General features: G+C 37.0%; 1 protein-coding gene across 1 annotated transcript in view; it reads right to left on the bottom strand.

Moving 5' to 3' along the window:
• frtz (WD repeat-containing and planar cell polarity effector protein fritz) overlaps positions 1–16,949 on the bottom strand; it is a 77,705-nt gene that overhangs the window by 14,276 nt on the left and 46,480 nt on the right. The window contains 4 exon segments of the mRNA XM_070082976.1: positions 3,759–3,786; positions 14,370–14,757; positions 15,166–15,245; positions 16,516–16,811. Coding sequence (XP_069939077.1) covers positions 3,759–3,786; positions 14,370–14,757; positions 15,166–15,245; positions 16,516–16,811 — 792 coding nt within the window.

Genomic DNA, 16,949 nt, shown 5'->3' with positions numbered 1-16,949 from the left:
TAATATCACCACATTTGTGAACGTATATTAGACCCACCAGCTGGTATGTATTAGACGTGTGAGGTCATTTGTTTACTCTTGAACATCGGCAAAAGTTTAACATTTCTGGTACTTTGAGCTCAGTTTCAAGCCATTTCTAGTATTAAAACCAATCAAAATCATCTCTATTTCTGTAATATATCTTCCATTCTATCAAATGAGACCAAGAAATCGCAAATACAACTATAAAAAAACATACGAAAAAATGCTGCAAAGTCACTGTTTTAATAAAAAATTACAGCCTCAGTTTTTCTCTCTCATTATGCACTGTGTGCTGCAGGATTTGTTTTATGTGGTGCACACATACCACATAGATGTATTCTCTCATATCTAGGCCCAAATTTACCGCTCACAGCTTATCAGAGTGAGTTGAGCTCATGGAGTAGATCTACGGTTTGGATCCTCAACTCAAAGCCGTAGAACTACAGCATGGACCCTGAAAAGGTTAAGGGTTGTGACAGTGAAAGGATTAATGATCTGTATAAAGGTACTATCCTGCTTAATACGTGCAGCCTTGAAAGTTTTCTGTAAAATAGGTGAGAAATCTAGTAATGGTGTTATTTTATTTGTCACTTGTTGCATAGTCCCTCAATACTCCTCCTCTTTCGAGAAAAAATGTACGAAGTGTACAATAACTCTTAAAATCCAGGCTTTTACCTGGGGGTGCGAGGACATTTGTGTACAGGCACAGTACTGTGTTTTCCAGTTACTATTAGACATAGTAAATATTTATTTAGTTATAAATTGGGGCTTGTGCTTGTTTGTTTCATGCGAAAATGAAGAAAGGTATTGAAGACAAAATAAAATAAAAAATGGAGAAGATTTATAAATCTAAACTCTTACTTAAAATAAATTTTTTTATACTAGTATGCTATAAGAAATTATCAACAAAATCAGTTGGTAATTTATCTACAACCCTGAATCTGAGAGTTAATTATTCAGAAGAGGAAGTCAATGATCCTGTTTTCCCTTTTCCATTAACCTAACTAACTTGCTCACTCTCTTTTTCTTTCACTCCTCTCTCTAACCACAGGGTTTACAGGAATACTCTTCAAGCCTTGAAATGTACAATTTTATTACTTGGTACTACATCACCCTGTGATTACAAGAATGATAATGAAGATACTGTTTTTGTATCAAAGAGACAAAAATATTCTTTATCTGGACATCAACTTTGCTTATACAAGCAAAGATATTCTCCCAATGATGATTAATTCACACAACTTTTATATTTGAATCTGCTAAGATTTTTGCACAAATACTACTGTATTTACATGATGCTGTTTCCAAACTGGGCTTAAATTAATGTTACTACCAGTCAAATGGTTAAGTCTCTTGACAGCAGAAGTGGTTCGAGAAAAGATGAAACTAGGATCTGCAGGTCATTTAATGACAAGAAATAGGAAGGAGCGAGCCACAGTCTGTACATATACAGATAGAAATAAATGGTATAAAATACCGAAACAGTGGAAATACACACACATATGCAGTGTAATGTGATCCTTTATTGACAACATTTCGCCCACACAGTGGGCTTTATCAAGTCACAAACAGATCTGTTTGTGTGAGCGAAACATTGTCAATAAAGGATCACATTATACTGCATATGTGTTTATATTTCCACATATGTAGGTAATTCATTATACAGAATATGAATATGAAGATGCACAGGAAGCAAACTTTCATTATGTGAGCCATAAGGATTTTTTTTTTTTGGGGGGGGATTTGATACTCCACTGGAATATGAGCAAAGTAACTTTTATGAAGGGATTCAGGGAAACAAGTTAGAGAGACTTGAGTTTTGGAGGTGGGAAGCTCAATGTCTACATTGAGTGATTGTTTGGAATGTTGCAATTTGAAGCATCATTTGAAGTGTGGTTGTCCTACACTTCAGGCTAGACATATACTGAATAAATGATGGTGAATGTGTCTCCTTCTTTGGGTAATCCTACCTTGGTGGGAAATGTCCCATAAGGTAAAAAAAATTGCAATACACAGCCAGAAACACAAAGACCAACTGTTTGATGAAGATAAGTTTCAAAGGAAAACCTGTGATTAACAGGAGAAGCTTTCCCTAATTACTCATGCATCCTCTGAGGTTAGAGTGTATAATAGGAATGAAAACCCATGTAAAGGGAAGAAAACACAGAGTGAGAGAGAGAATGAGAGAGGAAGAGAGAGAGAATGAGAATCAATGAAAATCAGGCAAATTAGGAAGCAGCAACTAAGCATAGGACATTTCAAGAGATTCATGTGCAAAGGTAGACGAAACACCAGGATATGAAAGTACAGGAGATGAATGGTGCCTAGCTGACTAGTGCCCTATAAAAGACCTCAGGTCAAGCCAACGTGAAATAAGGCTATCACAACACTGGGCATTTGAACTACAACAGAAAAAAAAAGCAGTGTATCAATTTCAATTGATAAAAGATATAGTACAGGTTATAAGCAAATTATTTTTTTTTATTTTAGATATGAATTAATGGTTTATAGAATATTGAATAAAATGAGGTTTGATTATGTAAAATATGTATTTTACCTACACATGCACACATTATGCAATTTTCATTTAATAAGCTACTTATAACTTTCTAAACCTGACTTTTGTAAGTAAAAAGATTTTATCCTTAACTAACTGCTCTCTCAGCAAAAATTTAAACTCAAAATCACTAGACATATAGTATGTACATATATTTCATATATGTACTATAACACCAACATCCATGTAAAGAACCTAAAAGCTTTACAGGTTACAGTTGTGTTCACTATAAACTTCTATCATCATTAAATATTTTCTTTCATTGATGAGAAGAACTACCAGCAATCATCTTTACTACTATGATTTGATTTCAGTCACTCAATTATTTGTTGAAATATGTTAAATATTTTTCTTACACTTTCTACTTTTGTTATCACATTGCATTTTAATAAAGACTCTAAAAACTGCAGTGGAAGAATAAAAAATGAATGGAATGCAAATTAAAATAGAGAACAGTATGCACAATTAGTACACATAATGAGAAACGGCCGACGTGTTAAAAAAAAAATAAGAGTAGTATGTAGTATAAATATTATTACACTACTCATATCCAGTGAAAAGTTCACATTATGTACTTTAAAACTGTACGAACAAAAATGCTACTTAACTAATTCATATGCACTTATTTATTATAGAAATAATAAATGCCAAGTTAAATATCTTGAAAACAAAAAAACATTTTTTAAATATGTAAAGAAAATCTCAGAAGATGGGAGATGCATTATTAACAAATTATTTGAAGCGATATTGTTTCTATAAAGATGTTAGAGCTACTGACAACACTGTTTCCTTGCTATTAAAAAGCATTAAAACAAAAGATACTACGAGTAAGAATTGCCTAAATGCAGGTAAGGGTAAGTTATTACTCTGGTACTGCTGCAGGAGTACTAAGACTGAGCACTTTACAATGCAGGTAAGGGTAAGTTATTACTCTGGTATTGCTGCAGGAGTACTAAGAATGAGCACTTTACAATGCAGGTAAGGGTAAGTTATTACTCTGGTACTGCTGCAGTAGTACCAAGCATGAGCACTTTACAATTTACTCTGGTACTGTTGTAGTAGTACTAAGAATGAGCACTTTACAATGCAGGTAAGGGTAAGTTATTACTCTGGTACTGCTGCAGTAGTACCAAGAATGAGCACTTGACAACTTTGTTAGCTTAAGTAATTCATACTATACCTTGGTTCCAAGAAGTTGCTCCCAAAACCTGCATTAAGAATTGAACAAAATTAAATAAACAAGAAAATAATTAAAAATAAGAAAAGAAGGCCAGCACCAGAAATTAATACTGTATATTACGAAGTGAAGGACACACAATGGGACTTCCACATCATTTCTTATATATGGATATAACTTTCAGGCACTTAATGGCTAAATAAATACAGCACTGTGTGTATGTGCATGTATGCGTGTGCGTGCATCCATGCACATGCATACACACACATGCTATATACATAAGTACATATATATGTACAAATATATGTAGTGCTTTATATCTATGTGTATAGCCAGAACTTGTAGGTTTTTCAGTAACAACTGTTTTGCCAAACAAGGTGAGAGTTCATTAATTTTTGCTGTAACTCCTGAATACTTATAATCAGAGCATCACATAATTAAACTGAGAGGAATGACTGATCTGTCAGTGTTATTTTGTGGTTGCTAGAGTAAGAGAGAGAGAATGAGTTAGAGTGGTGTCAATGTGTAAGAGTGCACTGAAACTGAGTAAACTAAAAAGAGGACAGTTAATGGGAGGAGAAACTTTAGAAAGAATGGCAGGCTATAATAAGAGCTGGTAATGAGGAAGAGGAGGAGACTGAGAAGGTGAGGTGTGTATTTAAGAACACAGTGGTTACACTCATTACAGAAGTTTACTGTTACAGGAGAGTGGGCATAGGTGGGAAGAAAAATGATTAGTAGAGTGATGTGAAAAATGGAAGTCATAACAGAGCAAAAGTGAGCCTATGAAAGGTTTCTTGAATGTAAACATGATATACAGGAAGCAGATTATATGAAGAGAAAAAGAGGTGTTCAAGTAGTGATGAGGGAGTGCAAAAGGAAAGCAAATGAGAGAATAGATAAGCTTTTATCAGCATATTTTGCTGACAATACGAAACTTTTGGAAGGAACTTAGACTTGGCAGTTACAAACGAAAGAAATGAGATGTTTGATGGAAAGAGAGAATATTTTAAGTTGTTAAATGTTGAAGAAGAAAGGGAGGGAGTGATTTCATGAGTGGAACAGGAAGGAAGAGGATCTGTTGTAAGTAGGGAAGAGCCAGAGGTGAATGTGTGGAAAGTGTATGATGATGAAAGAAGTAAAACAGTTGGGACAGATTGGATTTATATTCAAATGATAAATACAAGTTGTGGGATATACTGTAGAGCTTAAATGATAAATGCAGGTTCAGGGGATATACTTTAATGTTGAAATGATGAAAGCAGGTTGAGAGATATACTGTAGTGTTGAAATGGCTGCTGTGTTTGTTTACAATATGCATAAAAGAAAGGAAGTACATAAAGACTGACAGAAAGCAAACACAGCTGATTAATACAAGGGGACAAGGAAATACAAATCTTGAGCATACTAGGACAAGGAAAATACATCTCTTGAGCATACTAGGTAAATTGTACAGTAGAATTACAGTATTACTAAAAAACTAGGGAAATAAACAGAGGTAGGGTGAGATGGTTTTGTCATTTAGAAAAGGGTGGAGGAAAACAGACTGACTTAAGAGTATATAGGGAAAGTTCCAGGAAGTGTTGGAGGGTGTTAAGGAGGTTTTAAGCAGTAGGGGCCTGAGCATTCAGCAGGCATGTGAGTATACTAGATTGGAATGAGTGGAGAAAAGTGGTTTTTAGGATTTAACATCTTACTGAAACATAAGCAAGGTACAGCATGCAATATTCATAGAGGAATTTGAGAAAACGGGTTTGCCAGGTTTAAGTTCTGGAGGTGAGAATACAGTAGTAAAGTTTTTATATTCTAAATGATGGCTGGGGATATTAGGTGAGAGGATCATTTGAACTGTGATGTCCATGTATCTGACAAGACAGCTATTGGATGAATGTTGGTGAACTTCAGCTTATTTCAAAGCCCAGCCCTATCTAAGGAATATTACCACTGCTTAGGCTGCAAACCACAACAGTTGACTAACACCTAAGTGAACAGTGGTAACCAATGTAAGAACACTTGCCTAACCAAAGTAAGAACAGCTGTCTAACCTAGGATTCAAACCTTAGTCTCTTCAGCTATGACAGAACACAAACTACTGAGCTACAGGTCACTATTCACTGATGGTTACATAATATTAAAGTTAGGCAGATGTTTGATAGAAGTAGGAATAAGCTGTATTATACCAAATCATTAGAAAATTCTAGCAAGGATAGAACATTAAGTAGGCTAATTTTGGTGTAACATAAAAAACTACAGAGCATGTTAATTCTCATGAAAATATCATATCTTATCAATCCAGAAAAGAAAAATCTCATAATTTATATTTACAAAAATTCAGCTAGTGTGACCACTAGTTGAAAAACACGACATCAAATGACTAAAATATTCAAGGAATGGACAAGTCTTGAAATCATGATAAGTTGAATTCTAGATTGTGAGTTCTAAGCTTCTTTTTTATTTTATATTTTATTAACACATCGGCTGTTTCCCACCAAGGCAGGGTGGCCCAAAAAAGAAAAACTTCCATATTTATTTACTCCATCTATGTCTCTCCTGAGGGACACTTACACTACAGTTATAAAACTGCAACATTAACACCCCAAAAAAGAAAAACTTCCATAATTATTTACTCCATCTATGTCTCTCCTGAGGGACACTTACACTACAGTTATAAAACTGCAACATTAACACCCTTCTTCAAAGTGCCGGCACTGTACTTCGCATCTCCAGGAATCAAGTCTGGCTTACCGGTTTTCCTGAATCCTTTCATAAATGTTACCTTGCTTTCACTCTAACAGCATGTCAAGTCCTAAAAACTATTTTTCGCCATTTGCTCCTATCTAACATGCTCATGCACTCTTGCTGGAAGTCCAAGCCCCTCACACAAAAAACCTCCTTCACCCCCTACCTTCAACCTTTCCTCTCAAAGTCATTCTATTTCGTTCCATCCTCTCTACATGTCCAAACCATCTCAATAACCCCTCCTCAGCCCTCTGGATAATAGTTTTGGTAATCCTGCACCTCCTTCTAATCTCCAAACCATGGATTCTCTGCATTATATTCACACCACACATTGCCCTTAGATATGACATCTCCACTGCCTCCAGCCTTCTCCTTGTTGCAACATTCACCACCATGGTATAACTATACTCTCATACATTCCTTTCTTTGCTTTTATGGATAAACTTCTGTCTCCACAGACTCTTCAGTGCACCACTCACCTTTTTCCCCTCATCAATTCTATGATTCACCTCATCTTTCATAGACCCATCTGCTGACACGTCCACTCCTAAATATCTGAATACATTCACCTCTTCCATACTCTCTCTCCCTCCAATCAGATATCCAATCATCCATTACCTAATTTTTTTGTTATCCTCATCACCTTACTCTTTCCTATATTCACTTTTAATTTCCTTCTTTTACATACCTACCGAGCTCATCAACCAACCTCTGCAACTTCTCTTTAGAATCTCCCAAAAGCACAGTGTCATCAGCAAAGAGCAATTGTGACAACTCCCACTTTGTGTTTGATTCTTTATCTTTCAACCCCACACCTCTTGCCAACACTTGAGCAATCACTTCTCTTACAACTCCATCTATAAATATATTGAACAACCATGGTGACATTACATATCTGTCTAAGGCTTACTTTTACTGGGAAATAATCTCCCTCTTGCCTACATGCTCTAACCTGAGCCTCACTGTCCTCGTAAAGACTCTTCACTGCTTTCAATAACCTACCTCCTATTCCATACATTTGGCTTCTTTATTCCTTGAAAAAATATACATAAAATATATAGTCAAGCCCCTGTATTTGCAGTATCTTCATTCGTTAACTTTGGTTTTTCTGGTCATACAGCTACTGAATGAGTGATGATGGATGTATTATCTTTTTTTTTTTTTTTCACCCTACCTAGGTAGTAGGCAGCAAGGGTGTTAAAAAATCTAACTGAAGTACTAAATTCCTTGCAGGACACCAGCATGGATTCAGAAGTGGAAGGATGTGTCTTACAAAGCTTATAGACACACACAATAAATTTACAGAGGTCAAACAGAAAAGAAAGGGATGGGTGGCCTATATATTTCTAGATTGTAAGAACACTTCTAATTTAATAAATCTGGGCAGCAAGCTAGGTAAATGAATAAATATTAGTGTGGATGAGGGAATACTTGACCAATATTAACCCTTAAACGGTCCAAACGTATATAAACATCCACGCGTGTAGCGCCCCAAACGTATATATACGTTTTCTTTGTCATTCATTCAACATTGCCACATTAAGCCTGAGTCACCTAGACATGAGAGAATGGGTGTGCGCACTCACTGTGTGTCATATTAAAATAATTGGGGATGCCTGGGTACCATATGCTCTTTTTTCCTTTTAAAAGAAAAGATTGTTTTTTTTCCTCAAAAAAGTTGGGGCGCTACGCGAGTGAACGTATATATACGTTTGGACCGTTTAAGGGTTAAACAAAGTTACTATAAAAAAATGAAGCCTCAACATGGAAGTATAACTAATGAAGTTGTACAAGAATCAGTGTTGTGTCGCATATTGTTTCTAGTGCATAGTAATGACTTGATTGCAGGAATTGCCTCCTCTAGTGCATAGTAATGACTTGACTGCAGGAACTGCCTCATATGTGTCCAATTGCTGAGTAGGAGTTGCTGAGGTGTTATGGACAGTTAGAGAGAAGGATGGAGCAAAATAGGATGATGATGAAGAGGGTGTATAAATCTAGGGTAGAAGGAAAGGTACCAGTGATCCCAGGAAGAGTTGGAGAAAGGGGTTAAGGTAGTTTTGAGCGCTAGGGGTTTGAGCATTCAGCAGGCTTCTGTGTGTTTGATTGGAGTGAGTGGAGACAAATGAGCTTTTATGGATTCATTAGGGATTTGCCGGTACTTCCGGCCCGGGTCTTCTCCAGATGGTGACCCGGCTTTTATGGAGTGACTTGATGTTGGAGTGTGAGTAAGGTAACATTTATGAAGAAATTCAGGGAAACTGGTTAGCTGGACTTGAGTCCCAGAGGTGTAAGTACAGTGACTACACTCTAAAGAAGGTAGTTTAGAGAGGTCATTTGAAATGTGATGCCTCCCCACTTCTGGTAAAACACCTACTGAATGAATGATGGAGAATGAGCTACTTTTTCCAGGTTACCCTACGTTGTTGCTAGACAGTCAGTCAGTGTGTTAAAAACCTATCTTTGTTTACAGCTGAAGCTTAACTGATAAGGAGAATACAAACTGTAAAGGATGAAAGAAGTCTGCTGAAAGACTTGGCTAGACTTCATGAATGACTAAATAAATAACTGGTAGCAATTAACAAGAGCAAAGACAAAGTTATAAAGCTGGGAAACTGGAAAAGGAAAACAAAGACACTGTGGTCGCCCCTGTAGTAAAAGCCTAAGAAATATTTAAAGAATACAATCACTGAATAACCATTTTTTCCAACCTCCATTCTGAACTGCATGAAGAAAATAACATCAGCACCATTGGCTAAGCTCGCAAGCATAAGAGTGGCATTAAACTATAAATAAAAGTTTGCTTTGGTGTTTCTGAAATTTTTTACAATATACCTATGTCAAAAGCTCCAGTCACTGCATCACTTATAAACTGAAAGATATTCACATTCCACCATGAAATACCCTACAGTATACTTTTATCTTGACATCTATATAATTACCAAAGTAGTATGTACCACACTCGAAATACAAAATGATGTAAGTTATGAATAAGAGAATGTACTTCATAAATATTTCCAGAACTGTTCAGAATTTTTTTTTTCAACAAGTCGGCCGTCTCCCACCGAGGCAGGGTGACCCAAAAAGAAAGAAAATCCCCTAAAACAAAATACTTTCATCATCACTCAAATACTTTCACCTCACTCATACATAACCACTGTCTTTCCACAGGCGCCCAGATGCAACAGTTTAGAAGCATATATAAAGATATATAACATATCCCTCCAAACTGCCAATATCCCAAACCCCTCCTTTAAAGTGCAGGCATTGTACTTCCCATTTCCAGTACTCAAGTCCGGCTATATAAAAATAACAGGTTTCCCTGAATCCCTTCACTAAATATTACGATGCTCACACTCCAACAGCTTATCAGGTCCCAAAAACCATTCATCTCCATTCACTCCTATCCAACACGCTCACGCACGCTTGCTAGAAGTCCAAGCCCCTTGCCCACAAAACCTCCTTTACCCCCTCCCTCCAACCTTTTCGAGGATGACCCCTACACCGCCTACCTTACCCTACAGATTTATATGCTCTCCAAGTCATTCTACTTTGATCCATTCTCTCTAAATGACCAAACCACCTCAACAACCCCTCTTCAGCCCTCTGACTAATACTTTTATTAACTCCACACCTTCTCCTAATTTCCACACTCCGAATTCTCCGAATTCCTAAAATCTGGAACACCCTACCTGAAAACTCTAGAACTGCAGACACATTCATCACTTTCAAAACTACAGTTGGAAAACATCTTATCTCCCTGATACACCCTGACAACTAACTACATGATAACCACCTGGTGGTTCAAAATTACACTCACTCACCCACTGACTATAAACCCAGAAATACTAATCTTAATCTTAAAATAATAAATCCTAACTAGTCATAAGTTTGCCTATGATACTCCAATATAGACACTTTGTATTGTGCCAAAACAAAAGCATTCACATTGCTAAACTCACAAATTATGATGTAGTCACTTAGCCTTAATACTATAATCTGTAAAAATTAATCTAAGTCTGCTGGAAATGCCTAGCCATGCTAGGTGTCCTAGTGATCCCCTCTGTAATTAGTATTTTATAACATGTAAACCACAAAATACCCAAAACCTGTAAACCCCACATTGTAACCATTATAGAGAATAAACTTGAATATTTACACCACACACTGGCCTTAGACAGGACATCTCCAGTGCCTCCAGCTGCCTTCTCGCTGCAGCATTTACAACCCAACCTTCACACGCATATAAGAGTGTTGGTGTTGACCTACTTTTACCAGGAAGTAATCTCCCTCTCTTCTACACATCCTAACCTGAGCTTCACTATCCTCATAAAAACTCTTTACAGCATTTAGTAACTTACTACCTATTCCATACACTTGTAACATCTGCCACATTGCTCTCCTATCCTTGTGGCTTAGCGCTTCTTTTTGATTATAATAATAATAATGCTCTCCTATCCACTCTATCATTTTTTTTTTTTTTTGTTTCAACAAATCGGCCGTCTCCCACTGAGGCAGGGTGACCCAAAAAAAAGAAAGAAAATCCCCAAAAAGAAAATACTTTCATCATCATTCAACACTTTCACCACACTCGCACATTATCACTGTTTTTGCAGAGGTGCTCAGAATACAACAGTTTAGAAGCATACACATATAAAGATACACAACATATCCCTCCAAACTGCCAATATCCCAAACCCCTCCTTTAAAGTGCAGGCATTGTACTTCCCATTTCCAGGACTCAAGTCCGACTATATGAAAATAACCGGTTTCCCTGAATCCCTTCACTAAATATTACCCTGCTCACACTCCAACAGATCGTCAGGTCCCAAGTACCATTCGTCTCCATTCACTCCTATCTAACAAGCTCACGCACGCTTGCTGGAAGTCCAAGCCCCTTGCCCACAAAACCTCCTTTACCCCCTCTCTCCAACCCTTTCGAGGACGACCCCTACCCTATCATATATCCTATCATATGCCTTTTCTAAATCCACAAATGCAATGAAAACTTCCCTACCTTTATCTAAATACTGTTTACATATATGCTTTAATGTAAACACTTTATCTACACATCCCCTACCCACTCTAAAGCCTCCTTGCTCATCTGCAATCCTACTCTCTGTCTTACCTCTAATTCTTTCAATAATAACCCTACCGTACATTTCACCTGGTATACTCTGTAAACTTATTCCCCAATAATTTTTACAATCTCATTTGTCCCCCTTCCCTTTATATAAAGGAACTATACATGCTTTCTGCCAATCCCTAGGTACCTTCCCCACTTTCATATATTTATTAAACAAAAATACCAACCACTCCAATACTATATCCCCCCTGCTTTTAACATTTCTGTCATGATCCCGTCAGTTCCAGCTGCTTTACTCCCTTTCATTCTATGTAATGCCTCATGCAACTCCCCCACACTCGCATCCTGTTCTTCTTCACTCCTAAAAGATGGTATACCTCCCTGGCCAGTGCATGAAATTACCGCCTCCCTGTCTGCATCGACATTTAAAAGTTTCTCAAAATATTCCTGCCATCTACCCAATACCTCCAGCTCCCCATCTACTAACTCCCCTACTCTGTTTTTAACAGACAAATCCATTCATTCCCTAGGCTTTCTTAACTTGTTTATCTCACTCCAAAATTTTTTTCTTATTTTCTGCAAAATTTCTTGACAGTGCCTCTCCCACTCTATTATCCGCTCTCCTTTTGCACTCTCTCACCACTTTCTTCACCTTTCTTTTACTCTCCATATACTCTACTCTTCTTACAACACTTCTGCTTTGTAAAAAACTCTCATAAGCTACCTTTTTCTCTTTTATCACACCCTTTATGGCATCATTCCACCAGTCACTCCTCTCTCCTCCTGCACCCACCCTCCTATAGCCACAAACTTCTGCCCCACATTCTAATATTGCATTTTTAAAACTATCCCAACCCTCTTCAACCCCCCACACTACTCATACTTGCATTAGCCCACCTTTCTGCCAATAGATGCTTATATCTCACCCTAACTTCCTCCTCCCTTAGTTTATATACTTTCACCTCTCTCTTACTTGCTGTTGTCATTTTCCTTTTGTCCCATATACCACTTACTCTAACTGTAGCTACAACTAAATAATGATCCGATATATCCGTTGCCCCTCTATAAACATGTACATCTTGAAGCCTACCCATCAGCCTTTTATCCACCAATACATAATCTAACAAACTACTTTCATTATGTGCTATATCATGCCTTGTATACTTGTTTATCCTCTTTTTCATAAAATATGCATTACTTATTACCAAACCTCTTTCTATACATAGCTCAATTAAAGGCTTCCCATTTTCATTTACCCCTGGCATCCCAAATTTATCTACTACTCCCTCCCCAACATTTTTACCCACTTTAGCATTGAGATCCCCAACCACAGGTACTCTCTCACTTAGTTCAAAACTCCCCATGCACTCACTCAACATTTCCCAAAATCTCTCTCTCTCCTCTATATTTCTCTCTTCTCCAGGTGCAAAAACACTTACTACAACTCACTTTTCATATCCAACCATTATTTTACTCCACATAATCCTTGAATTTATACATTTATATTCCCTCTTTTCCTGCCATAACTTATCCTTCAACATTATTGCTACTCCTTCTTTAGCTCTAACTCTATTTGAAACTCCTGACCTAATCCCATTTATTTCTCCCCACTGAAACTCTCCTATCCCCTTCAGCTTTGTTTCACTTAAAGCCAGGACATCCAGCTTCTTTTCATTCACAACATCCACAATCCACAACATGCACATTCAAACATCCCACTTTGATGATTTTCTTCTTTTTGTTTTTAGTAAGCTATACGGGAAAAGGGATTACTAGCCCACTGTTCCCGGCATTTTAGTTGACTTTTACAACATGCATGGCTTAGGGAGGAAAGATTCTTATTCCACTTCCACATGGATATGAAAGGAAAAGCAATAAGAATAAGAACTATTAAGATAAAATCAAAGAAAACTCACATGAGTGTATATACATAAACATGTACATGCATGTGTAGTGTGACCTAAGTGTAAGTAGAAGTAGCAAGACGTACCTGAAATCTTGTATGTTTATGAGACACACAAAAGACACCAGCAATCCTACCATCATGTAAAACAATTACAGGCTTTCGTTTTACACTCACTTGGCAGGACGGTAGTACCTCCCTGGGCGGTTGCTGTCTACCAACCTACTACTTATGTTTTATAAAACAGTCTTCCACATTAAAAAATGATGAGGAAACCCTCAACTATCTCTAGAAATAAAAGTGACTTACCACAACAGTGTCAATAATACACAAATATAAATTAAGCTTCCACCCAATGCAAAATCTTTGTGCAGAGACTTTCAAAACAGTAGTGATTCTCCCCTTTAAAACCTTGAAACTGGACAGATGACAGAGAATACAGAACAAAATAAACATTGTGCTAAAGCATAACATAGGTTACACTACTAGACAGTCATATTAGGTCAGTAAGAAATGTGAACTCAACTACAAGTGACATACACCACAATGACAGCTAGCAGTTGCAACAAGAATGAATGAGTCCAAAATTCTTAAGTCACTAAATGGTTCAGCATTACTAATATATACTACATTTAATTTTTCAACAAACTGGCCGTCTCACACTGAGTTAGGGTGACCTGAAAGAGAAGAAATGCTTTTACCATCATTCACTCCATCACTGTCTTGCCAGAGGGGTGCTGATACTACAGTTCAAAACTGCAAATATCCTCACCCCTCCTTCAGATTGCAGGCACTGTACTTCCCAGTCAATTAGTTAATGGCTTAAGTGACTAAGAATTTAGACTCAATTCTCAAACAATAATAGAAAAACTAAAAAGTTACGTACCATGATACACTGCACGGTCATACTGATTCTGCAATTCATCTTTATCCACAAATACTGAAACTGTGTCAGAATCAACAAACTCTTCATTTGGATCAGATGAATAGAACACCTCTCTGACTGTCCTTGGTGGCCTTTTGCTATTTCCTGGAGAAGACTTCACAGTAGCCTGTGAACTAGATCTTGCTGCAAATGGACTAACTGAATGTCTAGCTGCTTTCTTCAGAGTGCGATCTGGTTGTCTGATGTTGATTGTCACAGTGCCATCCTGGGAGGTGATGGCTGTTGCGTGGCTCTGACAAGAATTGGGATACTCTATTGGCCTGGTTGTTGATATTCCAACACTGTGGGCTGGGTTGTCATTGAGTGGCATATACTGGACTCCTGGTAGCTGAGGAAAGAACACACTTATGAAATCTATACTTGAATAATAAAAGACAATGGAGTGTACAGTATGTACAAGTCTGACTATTATAAGTGTCTAACAAGAGATACTAAATTAATAATTCTTTTTTAGCTAATATAATGCAACACATAGTGGTATATCAATACCATTCATAGAATATTTACTATTAACCAGTGAAGTTTTTTACCAGGACAAGATGTACTACAAGATTTAACATGTAATTAAATAAATATTTTTTAGGGTATAAAGGATGGTGCAATATTTAGGTAAATTAGTAGGACTTAAAACAGGATTTACATTATAAAGTGAACAACAAAAAGGAAGAAATGTATATGGTTTTATATGCTGTACTGCTAAAATCTGTTTTATACACTTGAGAAAATCCTTCCATACCAACTGTGAAGAGTGTTGAGGCTGTTGTGGAGTTTTTGACTCTGTTATAACCTCAAGTCTGCCATCACCACACTCCTCTCCTGGTATGAGTGAAGAATATCAATTTACTGTGCATCCAATGCAGAATAAATTCTAAAATAAATCATAGTCATCAAAATGGATACAATACCTGGCAACAATAAACACTCAGAAATATAATACTATATTTTAATAATTTTAAGTTGGTGAGCTTCAAACGTATGTTGAAGAGTATACTCTTCAAGAGACATTTGAAGACAGTTCTGTCACTCGTGCAGTGAGCACAAGCTTTGGCATCTTTGAAAAGTAACATTTTGTAATTTCAGACACAATCATATACTCATAAGGGTGTCAGAAAGATTATTCAACATTGTATTTACTCAGCACATTATATGATATTAATTATTCACTCACTAGCATATCATGAACATTTACTTGTTATACTGTTTTATGCTATTTTATTAAGAATACACAAGCTTTCAAACAATAAAAGGATTATGAGAATCTTGTTAGGAATATACGTATACAAGTTTTCAATATGACAAGAGCTGTGAAAACCAACATGGGCTATATTTTAACATAGATATATCACAAAAAAATAAATAAAAAATTAATAACTAATACAGTGGACCCCCGGTTAACGATATTTTTTCACTCCAGAAGTATGTTCAGGTGCCAGTACTGACCGAATTTGTTCCCATAAGAAATATTGTGAAGTAGATTAGTCCATTTCAGACCCCCAAACATACACGTACAAACGCACTTACTTAAATACACTTACATAATTGGTCGCATTCGGAGGTAATCGTTATGCGGGGGTCCACTGTATATGATTACACAAAATACTCTATGTCTTCAAGCTCACCCAGTTCTCAAGCAAGAGGTTTTAGTTCAGATCAATGGAGGTGAGATGACACCTCACAGCAGTGAATGTTTACTCACATCTTGCTCATTTCAGCTGATCAAGTCATATGATGTGAAGTAGTTACAGTGTATACTGATTCATTATTTCTGATACTGTATTTTATTGTATTCTGGTATTGTAGTTTTAGGTTATTGTGAAATTTTCAAATTATAACAAGCTAATGTAAGAAGTCTCAATTGTTATAAGTATAGATCTGAAGCTTGATAAGCATCACTTCTGCTTGAAGATGTCCGTGGATCAAAGGAAAGGCACAGCACAGCCAGAAAGTCTGTAGGCTGTGTGCATATTTTTTGTGTTAATTGTTATTGTTTCCTCTAACAATTATGAGTCCGTATTATGAAGACTGTGAAAGGTTATTTAGGAAAACAAGGATGCATCATGAGATAAGATTAGGATATTAATCTTACCCAGTCTCCTGTGGTCACCAGACTCAGAACCACAGGGTGATCCACTGTCAGAAAAACAGGTGGAACAAGACTCACTGCATGACTCTGACCCTGAGCTTGTGCTTGACTCTCCATACAGTACTGAGCTACAAGATGCGCTAGAGCTACATGACGACTCCAGCTCACGGGCATTTTCCAATGCTGTTGTTGCTATCTGATTGTCTCCATTACGTTTTGCCACAATATGGACAGCCATAAAGCAGTCATAGTCCTTCAGATCAAGAGCTAACCGTAAAGCTTTTTCTAGCCTCCCAGACCTGTGAATAAAAGTCAAGACTTATATAAAAAAATTCTACCTCAATGGCCATGTGCCACTAAGGCAGGGTGACACAGAAAAAACACCTTCACTATCATCCATTCTACCACTGTCTTTCCAGAGGCATGATGATATCACA

The sequence above is a fragment of the Cherax quadricarinatus genome, chromosome 8 (assembly GCF_038502225.1).
Source record: "Cherax quadricarinatus isolate ZL_2023a chromosome 8, ASM3850222v1, whole genome shotgun sequence".
Lineage (NCBI taxonomy): Eukaryota > Metazoa > Arthropoda > Malacostraca > Decapoda > Parastacidae > Cherax > Cherax quadricarinatus.
The sequence above is the reverse complement of the archived record's forward strand: the minus strand, read 5'-3'. Positions and strand labels throughout refer to the sequence as shown.